Below are 13,668 nucleotides of genomic sequence, written 5' to 3'. Positions count from 1 at the left end.
GCAGAGGTATTTTTGGGATTTATCTAATATTTGGTACCAAATATCATTCTTTTGGCATGCATATTACGAATGTGAGGTACTTAAAACCCCAAATCGGATGAAACGTATATATGGGAGCTATAGCTATATCCAAACCGATTTTCAGCAAATTTGATGTACTTGCTTCTAGACTAAAACCGGTTGGTCCAAAATTCAGGTCATTTGGACAGATATTGGCCATCTGGTTTACAATTAACCCGAAATCGGACGAAGATACATATATGGGAGCTATATCTAAATTTGAACCAATTCTAACCAATTTTAGTAGGGTTAGTCCTTGGGCCAAACAAATGTTGTTTGGAAAATTGCATCTCAATGGGATTCTGGCATTCTGGCTTAACCTAATATATATAGGCTAAAAATGTATTTTAGGGTTACAGCCGACCAGAACGTAGACACAACACAAGAGGACAGACATAGGATCCCAATTTACTGGAATAAAGTTCAGTTTTACAGTCATATATTACATTTTGGGACTTACAACTTAAAAATTTTTATATCCTCCACCACAGTATGGAAGGTATATTAAGTTTGTCATTCCGTTTGTAACATCTCGAAATATCCATTTTAGACCCCACAAAGTATATATATTCTTGATCAGCATAAAATTCTATGTCGATTTAACAGTGTCCGTCCGTCTGTCCGTCTGAGGAAATCACTCTAGCTTCCGAACGAAATAAAGTAGGTTGATAAAATTTTACTTTTGGTATTGAAAATGGGCCATGTAAGTCCACATCTTTGTATAGCCCTCATATAACGGTACCTCCCGATATGCGGTATTTTGATGATTTTAGCGACATTATTTACCGGAATTATTTTAAAATTGGTATTTAAAGTTCGTAATAGAAACTACGGCTTAAGACAGAAAATGAGCCATGTAGGTCCACGTCTTCGTATAGCCCCCATATAATGGTACCTCCCGATATTGGGTATTTTGATGATTTAAGAGTCTTTATTTACCGGAACTATTTCAAATTTAATATTTGAAGTTCGTAATGAATACTACAGCCTATGACAGAAAATTGTCTGTGCAGGTCCACGTTTTATAACCCCCATGGTACCTCCTTATATTTGCTATTTTTATTATTTTAGCTACATTATAAACATATCTTTTTTCAAGTTTTGCATTTGAATATTATAATGGCTTGTGACAAAAGTTTCCTATGCAGGTCCACGTCGTCGTTTAGACCCTAATATACGGCTACATTCGGTAGTTTTAAGATTTTAACAGAATTTTTATTAATTTTTTTTTTTTTTTTTTTTTGGAAATTGCCAAATTTGTACCAAATGGTGGAGGGTATTCAAAGTTCGTCCCGGCCGAACTTACAGCTTCTTTACTTGTTATCCCTAACACTATATCAGATCACCGACTCAAATCATCAATAAATCAGTCGGAACTGTTATATACGAATGTGGGATACTGTGAGCCTAAATTCAATTTCCGCAGGACATATATATAGCATAGGTGCTTGATAAGTTATTACCAAAGATATATAATCATCAATTATATATATTTTATTTGGCAACCTTGATTAGCTGACACCAAAATTCCAAATCTTGTGCCTAACCACTGTTCAAACCATCCATGGAAAATGTCTCATAACTGCGTTATTCTTTTGCATGCGTATTAAGGAACGATCAATGGACAAAATAGCCAACAATCTTGAGAGACAAACAACCACAACAAACACCCTGTCCAACAAAGACAACCAAAAAGAAAGACAGACCAACCGACCAACAAACAAGACAGGAGCTAGAGCTGCAATTCGACACAATGTGTGTTGGACGTATGTTGGACGACGGGCAATGATCGGGCCACAGTGAATGCGATCAACAACACACAACACAAACATGACAACGCGATTGTTGTTGTTGTTATTACTGTTTTTGTTGTTATTGTTGTATGTATGATACAGCAGTATCTGTCACACGAATTTGATGCTTTAATACCTTTTAACACTAATCGCATTACGGGCAATCAATTGTGATGAGAATATGAAATAAAGAGGGGAAGAAAGGCGACACACGAGCGCACACTCACACACATATACACACTACAGACATTGCTCCCCAATGGCAATGTCCAAGAAATGGAATGACTCTCGAATTTATGTTCCAAATGCCTGAAGACAAAATCAAAGTCCATAAATGTATTTATAAAACCTGGATTAAGGGTGGTGAGGAGTGTTCAGGTATTCGTTCAGGTTTTTTGGTGACCCAGAGTGACTAACACTTTTTTTCGGTTCAATTTCCGTTTTCTGTTTTATTGCTGCTGTAGCAGCCGTTTTGATTCTTTGCTTATCTTAACGATTTTCTCACGTGTTTGTTTCATTTTTTATGTGAGGCGGGAGGGATTTAAAATCCCCAGTTTAGGTTACAAATGATGACGATGATGATGATTGAGCTACGTGTGGCTGTATATTAAATAACTATTTTATTTTTTTGGCATCAGGGTAGCTTCTTCTTTTTTCCTCATGAATAGAATTGGAGCGTTCCGTCATCTAAATTTTAACTAATTATTTTTGACATTCTTTGATTCTTTTCATCATTTTATCTGTTTCAAATGCTTCACTGTCACATAAATGTAAACCTTGATTTTTATTTGTTTCATAGCCTGTGTTTCCTAACCATGATTTGTAAATTCTTTTTTGTTTTTTCCATATGAATAATCCTCTGTTCTCAGGAATCTCAACAACAATAACCTCTGGCCGAAACGGTTTTGTTATATTTCCTACTTTTTCCAATATGCCTTTTGGCAATTCACGGTGGACGCAGGAAATGAATTGGAATCGAATTTGTTGATTTTGATATTGTTTCTGAATTTTTCAAATTAATTTCCTCCATAAATATTGTAACTTCCTTGAGAGATTTTTAGAAATAGAAGATTTAAAATGCAATATAAAAATGCTGATTCACATATTAAATAAATCGTTTCCGCCATTTCAAATCAGTCGGACTTTCTGATAGGGGATTTATGACTTACTTATATTTTTGAACGTATTCTATATAATTCTACCTTAAAAGGGTCTTCTATTTTATAAAAGGCTTCTTATAAATCTTCTATATCATTGAAGACTTCCTCAGGGTATCCTATTCTACAGAAAACCTCTTGAGCGTTTTATATTTCTAAAAAAACTCTACAGGGCCTCCTATTCTACAGAAGACATGTTCAGAGAGTTCAATTCCATACACGAACTCTTTACGGTGTCTTCTTCTATGGAAAACCTCTAAAGAAAACCTGGAGAGGTATTCTGCAGAATATCTGTAATTTATAGAAAAAGACTTCAGGATTTTCCTGTCTATAGGAGAGCTTTTTAAGGCCTTCCCTTCTATAGAGAACCCAAATAGGGCCTTCTCATCTATAGAAAACCCCGTTGAGGCTCTTCTTTTCTATGAAAACACCTTGAGCGTTCTCGCTTCTATGGAAACCCTCTAAAGAAAACCTGGAGAGGTATTATGCAGAATATCTGTAATTTATAAAAGAAGACTTCAAGGTTTTCTGTCTATAGGAGATCTTTTTAAGGTCTTCCCTTCTATAGAGAACCCAAATAGGGCCTTCTCATCTATAGCAAACCTCCTTGAGGCTCTTCTTTTCTATGGAAACCCCTTGAGCGTTCTCGCTTCCCTACAATATCTCATGAGGGCCCGTTTAATAGAAAATAGTATTCCGGGAGACATCTTCAGGGTCTTCTACTACAGAAAGACCCTCAATTCTTTAGAAAACCTATTCAGTGTCTTGAATTCTACTCTGTTGGAGACCGTTTTTTATTCTATGGAAGACGTCTGTCTTCTAGCCTATGGAAGAGGATCGTCTTATAGTCTATGGAAGAGGACTGTCTTCTAGTCTATGGAAGACGACCGTCTTCTAGTCTATGGAAAAAGACCGTTTTCTAGTCTATGGAAGAGGACCGTCTACTAGTCTATGGAAGATGACCGTCTTCTAGTCTATGGAAGACGACTGTCTTCTAATCTATGGAAGATGATCGTCTTTTAGCTTATGGAAGATGATCGTCTTCTAGTCTATGGAAGACGACTGCCTTCTAGTCTATTGAAGACGACCGTCTTCTAGTCTATGAAAGACAACCGTCTTCTAGACTATGGAAGACGACCGTCTTCGAATCTATGGAAGAGGACCGTCTTTTAGTCTATGGAAGACGACCGTTTTCTAGTCTATGGAAGACGACCGTCTTCTAGTCTATGGAAGACGACCCTCTTCTAGCCTATGTAAGACGACCGTCTTCTAGTCTATGTAAGACGACCGTCTTCTAGTCTATGAAAGACGACCGTCTTCTAGTCTATGGAAGACGACCATCTTCTAGCCTATGTAAGACGACCGTCTTCTAGTCTATGAAAGACGACCGTTTTCTAGTCTATGGAAGACGACCATCTTCTAGTCTATGGAAGACGACCCTCTTCTAGCCTATGTAAGACGACCGTCTTCTAGTCTATGAAAGACGACCGTCTTCTAGCCTATGAAAGACGACCGTCTTCTAGCCTATGAAAGACGACCGTCTTCTAGCCTATGAAAGACGACCGTCTTCTAGCCTATGAAAGACGACCGTCTTCTAGCCTATGGAAGAGGACCGTTTTCTAGTCTATGGAAGACGACCTCTTTTAGCCTATGGAACACGACCGCCTTCTAGTCTATGGAAGATGACCGTCTTCTAGTCTATGGAAGTGGACCGTCTTTTAGTCTATGGAAGACGACTGCCTTCTAGTCTATGTGGAAGACGACAGTCTTTTAGTCTATAGAACACGACCGCCTTCTAGCCTACGGAAGGCGGCCGTCTTCTAGTCAATGGAAGACGACCGTCTTCTAGTCTATGGAAGACGACCGTATTTTAGTCTGTTCAACACGACCGCCTTCTAGTCTATGGAAGAAGACCGCCTTCTAGTCTATGGAAGAGGACCGTCTTCTAGTCTATGGAAGAGGACCGTCTTCTAGTCTATGGAAGAGGACCGTCTTCTAGTCTATAGAAGGCGACCATCTTCTTGTCTATGGAAGACGACTGCCTTCTAGTCTATCAATCGATTCAGATATAGCTATAGTTCCTATATATAGGTTTCATCCGATTTGGTGTTTAAGTCCCCAAAATTCGTAATATGCACCCCACAAAAATGATGTTTCGGATCAGATGTCAGATGCAGCCCAGAAATACCTCTGCCAAATTTTATCAAGATCGGTTCAGATTTGGATATAGTTCCCAAATATATCTTCAACCGATTTCGGGTTTATTGTTCACTAAATGGCAAATAACAGTCCAAATGACGTGAATTTTGGTACATCCGACTGAATTCATCCTAGAAACCAGTACTGCAAATTTGGTGAAAATCGGTGCAGATATAGCTATAGCTCCCGTATATAGGTTTCATCCGATTTGGTGTTTAAGTCCCCCACATTCGTAATATGCACTCCCAAAAGAATAGTGTTTGGGATCAGATATCAGATGCAGCCCAGAAATATCTCCGCCAAATTTTATCAGGATCGGTTCAGATTTTGATATAGCTCCCATATATATATTCAACCGATTTCGGGTTAATTGTGCACCAAATGGCCAATATCAGTCCAAATGACCTGAATTTTTCAAAAATTCAGTCTAGAAACAAGCAAATCAAATTTGATAAGAAAAAACCGGTTCAGATATAGCTATAGACCTCATATATATGTTTCATCCGATTTGGTGTTTAAGTCCGCACACATCCGTAATATGCTTTCGACAACAATGATATTTGGTACCATATAGCTTTTAGAGCTGATTCATCCCATCTCAATACTTTTATCAACACAAGACCTGGTATCAAGAACGGATAGAACGGACCACTGCTTCTGGTACCTCGCCCACAACGGTTAAAAATTGTAAATAACCATAACGCTCATAAAAGGCGAAATGATCCTTTTCAAATGTGGCACATCCTAATATTTCCACCAACACAAGATCTGGTAAGAAGATGGAATGCATCGGTTTTTTCCTTCTGGTACCTCCCCCACAAGGGGTCAACATTTTGAATAATCTTATCTTCTATAAAATGTGATATATGGGTCCGATTTTCTTCAAATTTTGCATATCTCAATATTTTTACCAACACAAAAGCTGGTATAAAGATGTGATATTATGGACCACACCTTCTGGTACCTCCCACACAACGGGTCAAATTTTTAAATAATTATTATATCAAGTTTCACACGCTTTAATATTTCTACCCTTTTTAGTAGAAATATTGAAATATTGTCTGGTGTGAAGGTGGTAGATGTCGGCCCACCCCTTCTGATAACTCCTCCACAAAGGGTTACAATTTTCAGAATTTATGTATGCGAAAAAGTCAGCAATTCTTTTCGAACTTTGTATATCAAAAGATCTCTCTCAACCAGGATCCACTCCTGGTGGCACCTTCCCCAAAAAAGTTGAACATTTTTATTATCATTTATTCGCATAAAATAGGAAAAAAATGTTCAGTATTAGATACTGAAAAAGATACCAAAAACAAGTAAAAAAGTATCGGTCGGTTTTTCCGACAGATTTATACCCTCAGCCAATGTTCGATTAATTGAAACTATTTAGACTTCTGTTATGATTATTCAAATTTTTAACCCCTTATGCCGAAGTAATGGGCCAATTCGTATCGGACCTAAATAAATATGATATAAATATTGCGACGTGCCAGGTTGGATTGTGTTGTGTTGATGGAAATATTGGGATGTACCAAATCTTGAATGGAATCGGATGCCAATATCGCTTTTAATGAGCTTCATGGATATTCAAAATCTTCACAACGGATCTTTAGTTAATGGAAATAATGGGATGTGTGAAATATAAAGAGAACCTGATGCTTTTTTCGGATTTTATAAATGTTTTGGTTATTCAAAATTCTGACCCTTTGTGGGGGAGGTACCAGAAGGAATGGTCCGATCTCTACCGTTTTTTTAATAGGTCCTGCGCCGATAGAAATATTCAGATGTGCCAAGTCTAAATGGAATCCGATGTTAATTTCGCGTTTTATGAGCTTAATGGATATTCAAAATTTCGATTCGATTCAGAAGGAGTGGACCGATACATTCCATCTTAACACCAGGCCTTGGATTAATATAAATATTATTATGTGTGAATTTTGAAGAAGGTCTCTTACATCACATTTTATAAGAGTTGTAATTATTCAAAATTTTGACCATTTGTGCGGGAGGTGCTTGATGGAGTGCACCGATAATGTCCATTTTCACACGTGACCTAGCACTGACGCAAATATTAGGATATGCAATGTTGGGGCAAAATCGGATTATCGTTGCTCTTTCTGTACAGAAAATATAATTTTTGAAAATTTCGACCTTTTGTGAGGGAGATACCAGAAGAAGTGGACCGATATATTTCATCTCAACGCCAGACCTTGGGTTTAAATAAATATTGGGATGTGTGAAATTTGAAGACAATCGAACTCTCATATCACATTTTATAAGAGTTGTAATTATTCCAAATATTGACCCTTTGTGGGGGACATTGTCCATTTTCATACCTGACCTAGCTTTAAAGCAAATATTAGGATTTGCAAAGTTGGAGCAAAATCGGCTTATCATTTTTCTGTCTGTGCAAAAACTAAATTTTTTAATAATTTCGATATTTTGTCGGGGAAGTGCCAGAATGAGTGGACCGAGATTGCCCATATCCGAACTCGATCTAAGTTTGACAAAAATATTACGACGTACCAAGTTTGGACCAAATCGGATATTCCCTTCGAGAGTTATCGTGCTCACCAGCCAGCCAGACAGATGGAGGGACATCGCTAGATCGACTCCCAATGTTCTGAAACGGATTTTATCCAAATACCTATGGTCTTTAACCGTTATTTCGACTAGGCACGTTTTGACCGTATCAAATGATATATACCCTCTGTTGCCATATGGCTGAGGGTATAATTATCACCTATTTCAAAGAAAACTTCTAAAGGATCTTAGACTCTTCTTGAATTTTATTCTATTCTTTGGTAATCATTTTAAAATCATTCTATTACGATGGTTTACACCTCCACCTATTTTCCCCCTTCATATAAAATATCGAATTAAAAACTAGCATTACATTTTAAATGATGACGTCATTTTTTTTCAAATAATGAAATTAATTGCTCTTCAACTTCATAGTTTTCTTCATCATTTCAGGAGGCCAATGACCATTGTACACCGTCACCCTGTTTGGAGGGCCGCTGCTTGAACACACCAGGTAGCTACTATTGTCACTGCCCACCGGGAAGAGTGGGCAAGCACTGTGAACAGATACGACCGCTCTGCAATCAGCCACATTGTAATGGTAAGTATTTTGTCCCCCATCGCCACAACTACCCTTTCCCCTTAAAAATTGAGTACATATGATTAATATTTCAAGAAAATAATGAGCAGAGGAAGAAGAAGCACAAATAAATTTTAAAAATGTTTTTTTAAAAAAAAAATCGTTATTTGTATTTGTGCAATTTCCAGATGGATGTTTCGCCAATGCCACCATCATTGATTCATCAAAAAGTTTGCCCTGTTCGGGACATGGCACATGCGAAATGGTTGATGTGGGCACCTTTTGTAAATGTCATGCTGGCTATACGGGAACGTTTTGTGAGCACAGTAAGTTTTCACATTGTTGTTGTTGTTATTTTTATTTTTCGAAGTTTGAAGTGTGAGAATTTTGGTTTTTTTTGGTTAAATCTGTTGGACATTGTTGTTTAACAAAACGGAGTTTTTTTGTTCTTCTTTTGGTTTTCATTTTGAATTAGACTGCCGGTGATTAGTCTCTGGCACTGGTGAAGGCCTTCTTTTGCAAAAAAAGCAAAATTAATCACTTAATCATAAAATTAAGAAACATTTGCCGTAAAAAAAAGATATTTAACGCTTGATTAAAATTAATAACCCATTTCAAGTTGCTGCTACATTGGTGGCGATGACGGCGGCAATAAGAGCTTCATGTTTAAAATTCTGAAGAATTGTTTTGTGGTGTGAGAGGCCTTGTATTTTGCCAATCAACTGGAAAATTGTTTATGTTAAAGCATTGAAATTAATCTTCTCCCTTTTTCATCCAATGGTGTTGAATAAAGTATTGAGTAACAGTTTAGAGTGAGGAAACACAAAATATTGAATATTCTATTACACGTGTGATGTTTGGCGCCCAATAGGTGCTTGTGTCTTAAGTCTTTTGTATTTCATCACCGTTTTTGCCTTTAATCTTAACCGCTTTTTTGCACAGGATTAAAAAGAAAAGGGATTAAAAGTGTGACATTAATTGTTAGGAACATTTGAGAATAAAATTTTGTTTTTTTATACCCTACACCACAAGGTGGTCAGGGTATTATGTCTTTGTGCATTTGTTTGTAAGAAACAAAAGGACCCATAGTTCCGTCCGTCCGTCTCTCCATGTATTCTTGTGAACAAAATGCAGATCGCATTTATTATCCGATTGAGATGAAATTTTCCAAACAACATTTGTTTGACCCAAGGACGAACCCTATCGAAATTGGAAATAATCGGTCAAAATTTAGATATAGCTCCCATATATATTTTCGTCCAATTTGCTTTATATTGTGCACAAAACCTTTAATAATAGCCCAAAAAAGTATGGAATTTTGCACGTACGACCAAATTGGACCTGAAAATAAGTATGCCAAATTTGATAGAAATCTGTTCAGATATAGCTATAGCTCCCATAGATATTGTTCATCCGATTTGTTATTTTTGTCCTCCGCAGCCGTAATATGCACTCTGTAACAACAATATTTGGGGAAATGTATCAAATACAGCTCAGAAATACCTTTGTTAAATTTTATCGAGATCGGTTCAGATTTGGATATAGCTCCCATATATATCTTCGTCCGATTTACCCTTTATTGTGCACCAAACGTCTAATATTTGCTCAAATGGGATGGAGTTTGGCACATACGTCCGAATTGAGTCTAGAAAGTAGTATGACAATTTCGGTGAAGATCGGTTCAGATATAGCTATAGCTCCCATAATTTGGTATTGGGCGAAGAGATAGTACTTGAAATCTGAAATTTGGTATTAGGGCCGCTGTTCGTGTTTAGCCTGGACATACAGGGGTGTTTTCGGAAATGTGTACTATATTTGAACGAAAATGTAGCAAATGGTAGTATATTTGGTATTGGGTAAAGGGATAGAGCTATAATGCTCAAATTTGTTATTTAGATTACTGATGGCATCTGTGTTTGGGATTTGGCATTGGTTTGGAACTGTGTCCTATATTTGTACGAAAAGTACTAAATGCTACTAAATTTGAAATTGGATGAATGAATTGGGCTGGATTCCCCAATTTTGATATTGAAATCACTGTTGGTGTCTATGGTTTTGACTTTTCGTACAATTATGTTTGGAAATGGATACCATAATTGTACGAAAAGTACCAAACCATCTCCATATCTTAACCTATCCTAAAAGTACTTAATGGTACTAAATATGATACTGGGTGGAGGGATAGAGATAAAATTCAGAAATTTGATATTCAAATAAATGTTGGTATTTGAGGTTAAGATATGGGGGGTCGTTTGGAAATGTGTCCCATATCTGCACGAAAAGTATTAAATGGTACTAAATTTGATATTGGGTGAAATAGTAGAGCTAAAATCCTGAAATTTCATATCGGGGCCCTTTTTGGTGTCTGTGTCTAAGACATGAAGGTGGTTTGGGAAGGTGTACTATAATTGTACGAAAAGTACCAAATGGTACTAAATATGGTATTAGGTGAAGGGATAGGGCTGGAATCCCGAAATTTGATATTGAGGTCTCTGTTTATATATGGAATTGGAATATGGGGGTTGTTTTGGAAATGTGTGTGGTACACTTTGTACGAAAAGTATTAAGTGCTGCTAAATTTGGTAATGGGGAAATTATATAGCTGAAATCCGGAAAATTTATATTGAGGTCTCTGTAGGCATCTGCGATTGATATATGACATGACGAATTAGAGCTGAAATTTAATATAGATGTCACGGTTGGTGTCTGGGTTAATTGTACGAAAAGTATTAAAAGGTACTAAATTTGGTAATAGGGAAATTACATAGCTGAAATCCGGAAAATTTATATTGAGGTCTCTGTAGGTATTTGCGATTGATATATGACATTGGGTGACGGATTAGAGCTGTAATTTGATGTAGATGTCACGGTTGGTGTCCGGGTTAAGATATGTACTTTAATTGTACGAAAAGTACTAAATAGTACCTAATTTGGTATTCGCAATTTCGTATAAGGATGATGTTTATGTGAAGTCTGGTCATATGGGGGTGTATTTTTAAAGGCGTCCTTTATTTGTACGAAAAGTACTAAATGGTACTATAGTCGGTATTGAGTGAAGGAAAAAGAGATAAAATTCTGAAATTTGATATTTAAATAACTGTTGGTATCACTGGTTGACATTTGGAGGTGTTTTTTTTTTTTTTTTTTTTTTAATGAGTCCTATATTGCATTGGACGAAGGGTTAGAGCAGAAATTCGATATTTAGGTCTCTCTTGGTGGCTAGAGTTAAGAAATGGAGGTAGTTTCGGAAATGAGTAATATAATTGTACTAAATTTGGTAATAGGGGAAATTACATAGATTAAATCCCGAAATGTGACACTAAAGTATCTGAGGTGTATATTTGGAGATGGAGATGGAAATGCGTCTTAAATATGTACAAAAATAAAAAAAAATTGTTGTTGGGTGAAGGAATAGAACTATAATCCTGAAATTTTATAGATATAAACTGAACAAATTTTTAATTTTAGGTACTAACAATTATAAAAGCTGTAAGTTCGGCCGGGCCGAACTTTGAATACCTCCACCATTTAGTAAAAATTTAAAAATTTTCAAAAAAAACAAAATCCTTTTAAAAAAATTATGTTAAAATCTTAAAAATAGGGGTCTATACGACGACATGGACCTGCATAGCTAACTCTTGTCACAAGCTATTACAATATTCAAATGCGATACTTGAAAAAAATATGTTTATAATGTAGCTAAAATCATCAAAATACCGAATATAAGGAGGTACCATGGGGGATATAAAACGTGGACCTGCACAGACAATTTTCTGTCTTAGGCTGTAGCACCCATTACGTACATCGAATACCAAATTTGAAACAATTCCGGTAAATAATGTCGTTAAAATCATCAAAATACCGAATATCGGGGGTTCCGTTATATGGGGGCTATACGAAGACGTGGACCTGCACAGACAATTTTCTGTCATAGGCTGTAGTATTCATTATGAAATTCAAATACCAAATTTGAAATAGCTCCGGTAAATAATGTCGCTAAAATCATTAAAATACCGAATATCAGGAGGTACCGTTATATGGGGGCTACACCTAAACGTGGACCTACATCGCCCATTTTCAATACCGAAAGTCCTGCAGACATAATATACATTTGAGTAAAATTTTATCAATATATTTCATTTCGTTCGAAGCTAGAGGGATTTCCAAGAACATATATATACTTTGTGGGATTTAAAATGTATATTTCGAGGTGTTACAAACGGAATGACAAACATAATATGCCCTCCATACTATGGTGGAGGGTATACAAAGTTGAAAACTTAGTACAAAATGATCTCTCCCCAAATCCTTCCTTTCTGTTTTCTTCCCCCTCCCATTTTAAACTCCACCTCCAGTAAACTGACAATATTCCATTTTGCCCCAATACTAATTAAGGTGCTATCTTTAAATCTCCCAAGAACGAGAGAAAAAATTATTACATTTAGCTTAGTCTGCAATTCATTTATTTTTATGCTGTACCAGCATCTACTACTTGTGATTTCTGCTACTTATGCTTCTTGTTCTTCTTCTCCTTCCATTTTCTAGATCTTAATGAATGTTCGCCAAATCCCTGCCGCAATGGTGGTATATGTCTAGATGGTGATGGTGATTTTACATGTGAATGCCCTTCTGGCTGGACAGGTAAGTAGCTGAGCGAAAGGCCTACAAAACTACTACTACATAGGCTTTTAAGTGCAGACAAATTCCAAAAAAAAAAAATACGAACAGGAGAAAAAAACCGCATAAATGTTAAGCGCTTAACAAAACAATGCTAAAGAAACGCTTTGGAAAAACTGGAATAAAAGAACCTTTAAATTCCTTTAAACCAACAGAACATGGACGTAGACCAGACAGACAGACAGTATGTTCTTTCACCTTGTGATGCCCGACGATGCTGGACATCGTTTACAACAAGTAACATTATAAAGCATAATCTGCAACAAGTGTATAATAAACTCTTGGTCCACATGAAGAATATCAACAGACAGAAATACAAAAAATATGAAGCGCAGGCAGTTTAAGGCGAAGCGAACAACAAAAAACCGACTCATAATGAAAACTGTTGTAGACGAACAAGTGCTTGTTGCCAGTTACATGAACAGCAACAACACACCAAACTCCAACACCAAGCAACAACAGCAAACTTCCTGCTGCCAGCATCTCATTGAACAGTATTAAAGAGAGAAAGATAGACGGACAGACAGACAATGAAAAAAAAAACCAGCCCAGTAACATTACAAACTATCCATTGGCCAAACATTAATCATAAGTCGGGTTAACATCATCCGAACATTAAAGTTCCCTCGCCAGCGAACAAAGCCAGGCTGAAAACAAAAAATGATTTCGAAAACTAGAA

The 13,668-nt window shown here is 36.6% G+C and overlaps 1 protein-coding gene across 1 annotated transcript in view; it reads left to right on the top strand.

Annotated features, from left to right (window-relative positions):
* The window catches only part of LOC131800976 (protein serrate-like), a 103,148-nt gene that overhangs the window by 62,460 nt on the left and 27,020 nt on the right, over positions 1-13,668 (top strand). Inside the window, exons 11-13 of the mRNA XM_059118881.1 lie at positions 8,186-8,333; positions 8,501-8,638; positions 12,858-12,953. Of these exons, the coding sequence (XP_058974864.1) occupies positions 8,186-8,333; positions 8,501-8,638; positions 12,858-12,953 (382 nt within the window). The remainder of the gene's footprint in view (positions 1-8,185; positions 8,334-8,500; positions 8,639-12,857; positions 12,954-13,668) is intronic.

Source organism: Musca domestica, unplaced genomic scaffold, assembly GCF_030504385.1.
Source record: "Musca domestica strain aabys unplaced genomic scaffold, Musca_domestica.polishedcontigs.V.1.1 135, whole genome shotgun sequence".
Lineage (NCBI taxonomy): Eukaryota > Metazoa > Arthropoda > Insecta > Diptera > Muscidae > Musca > Musca domestica.
This window is presented reverse-complemented; position numbering and strand designations above follow the sequence as displayed.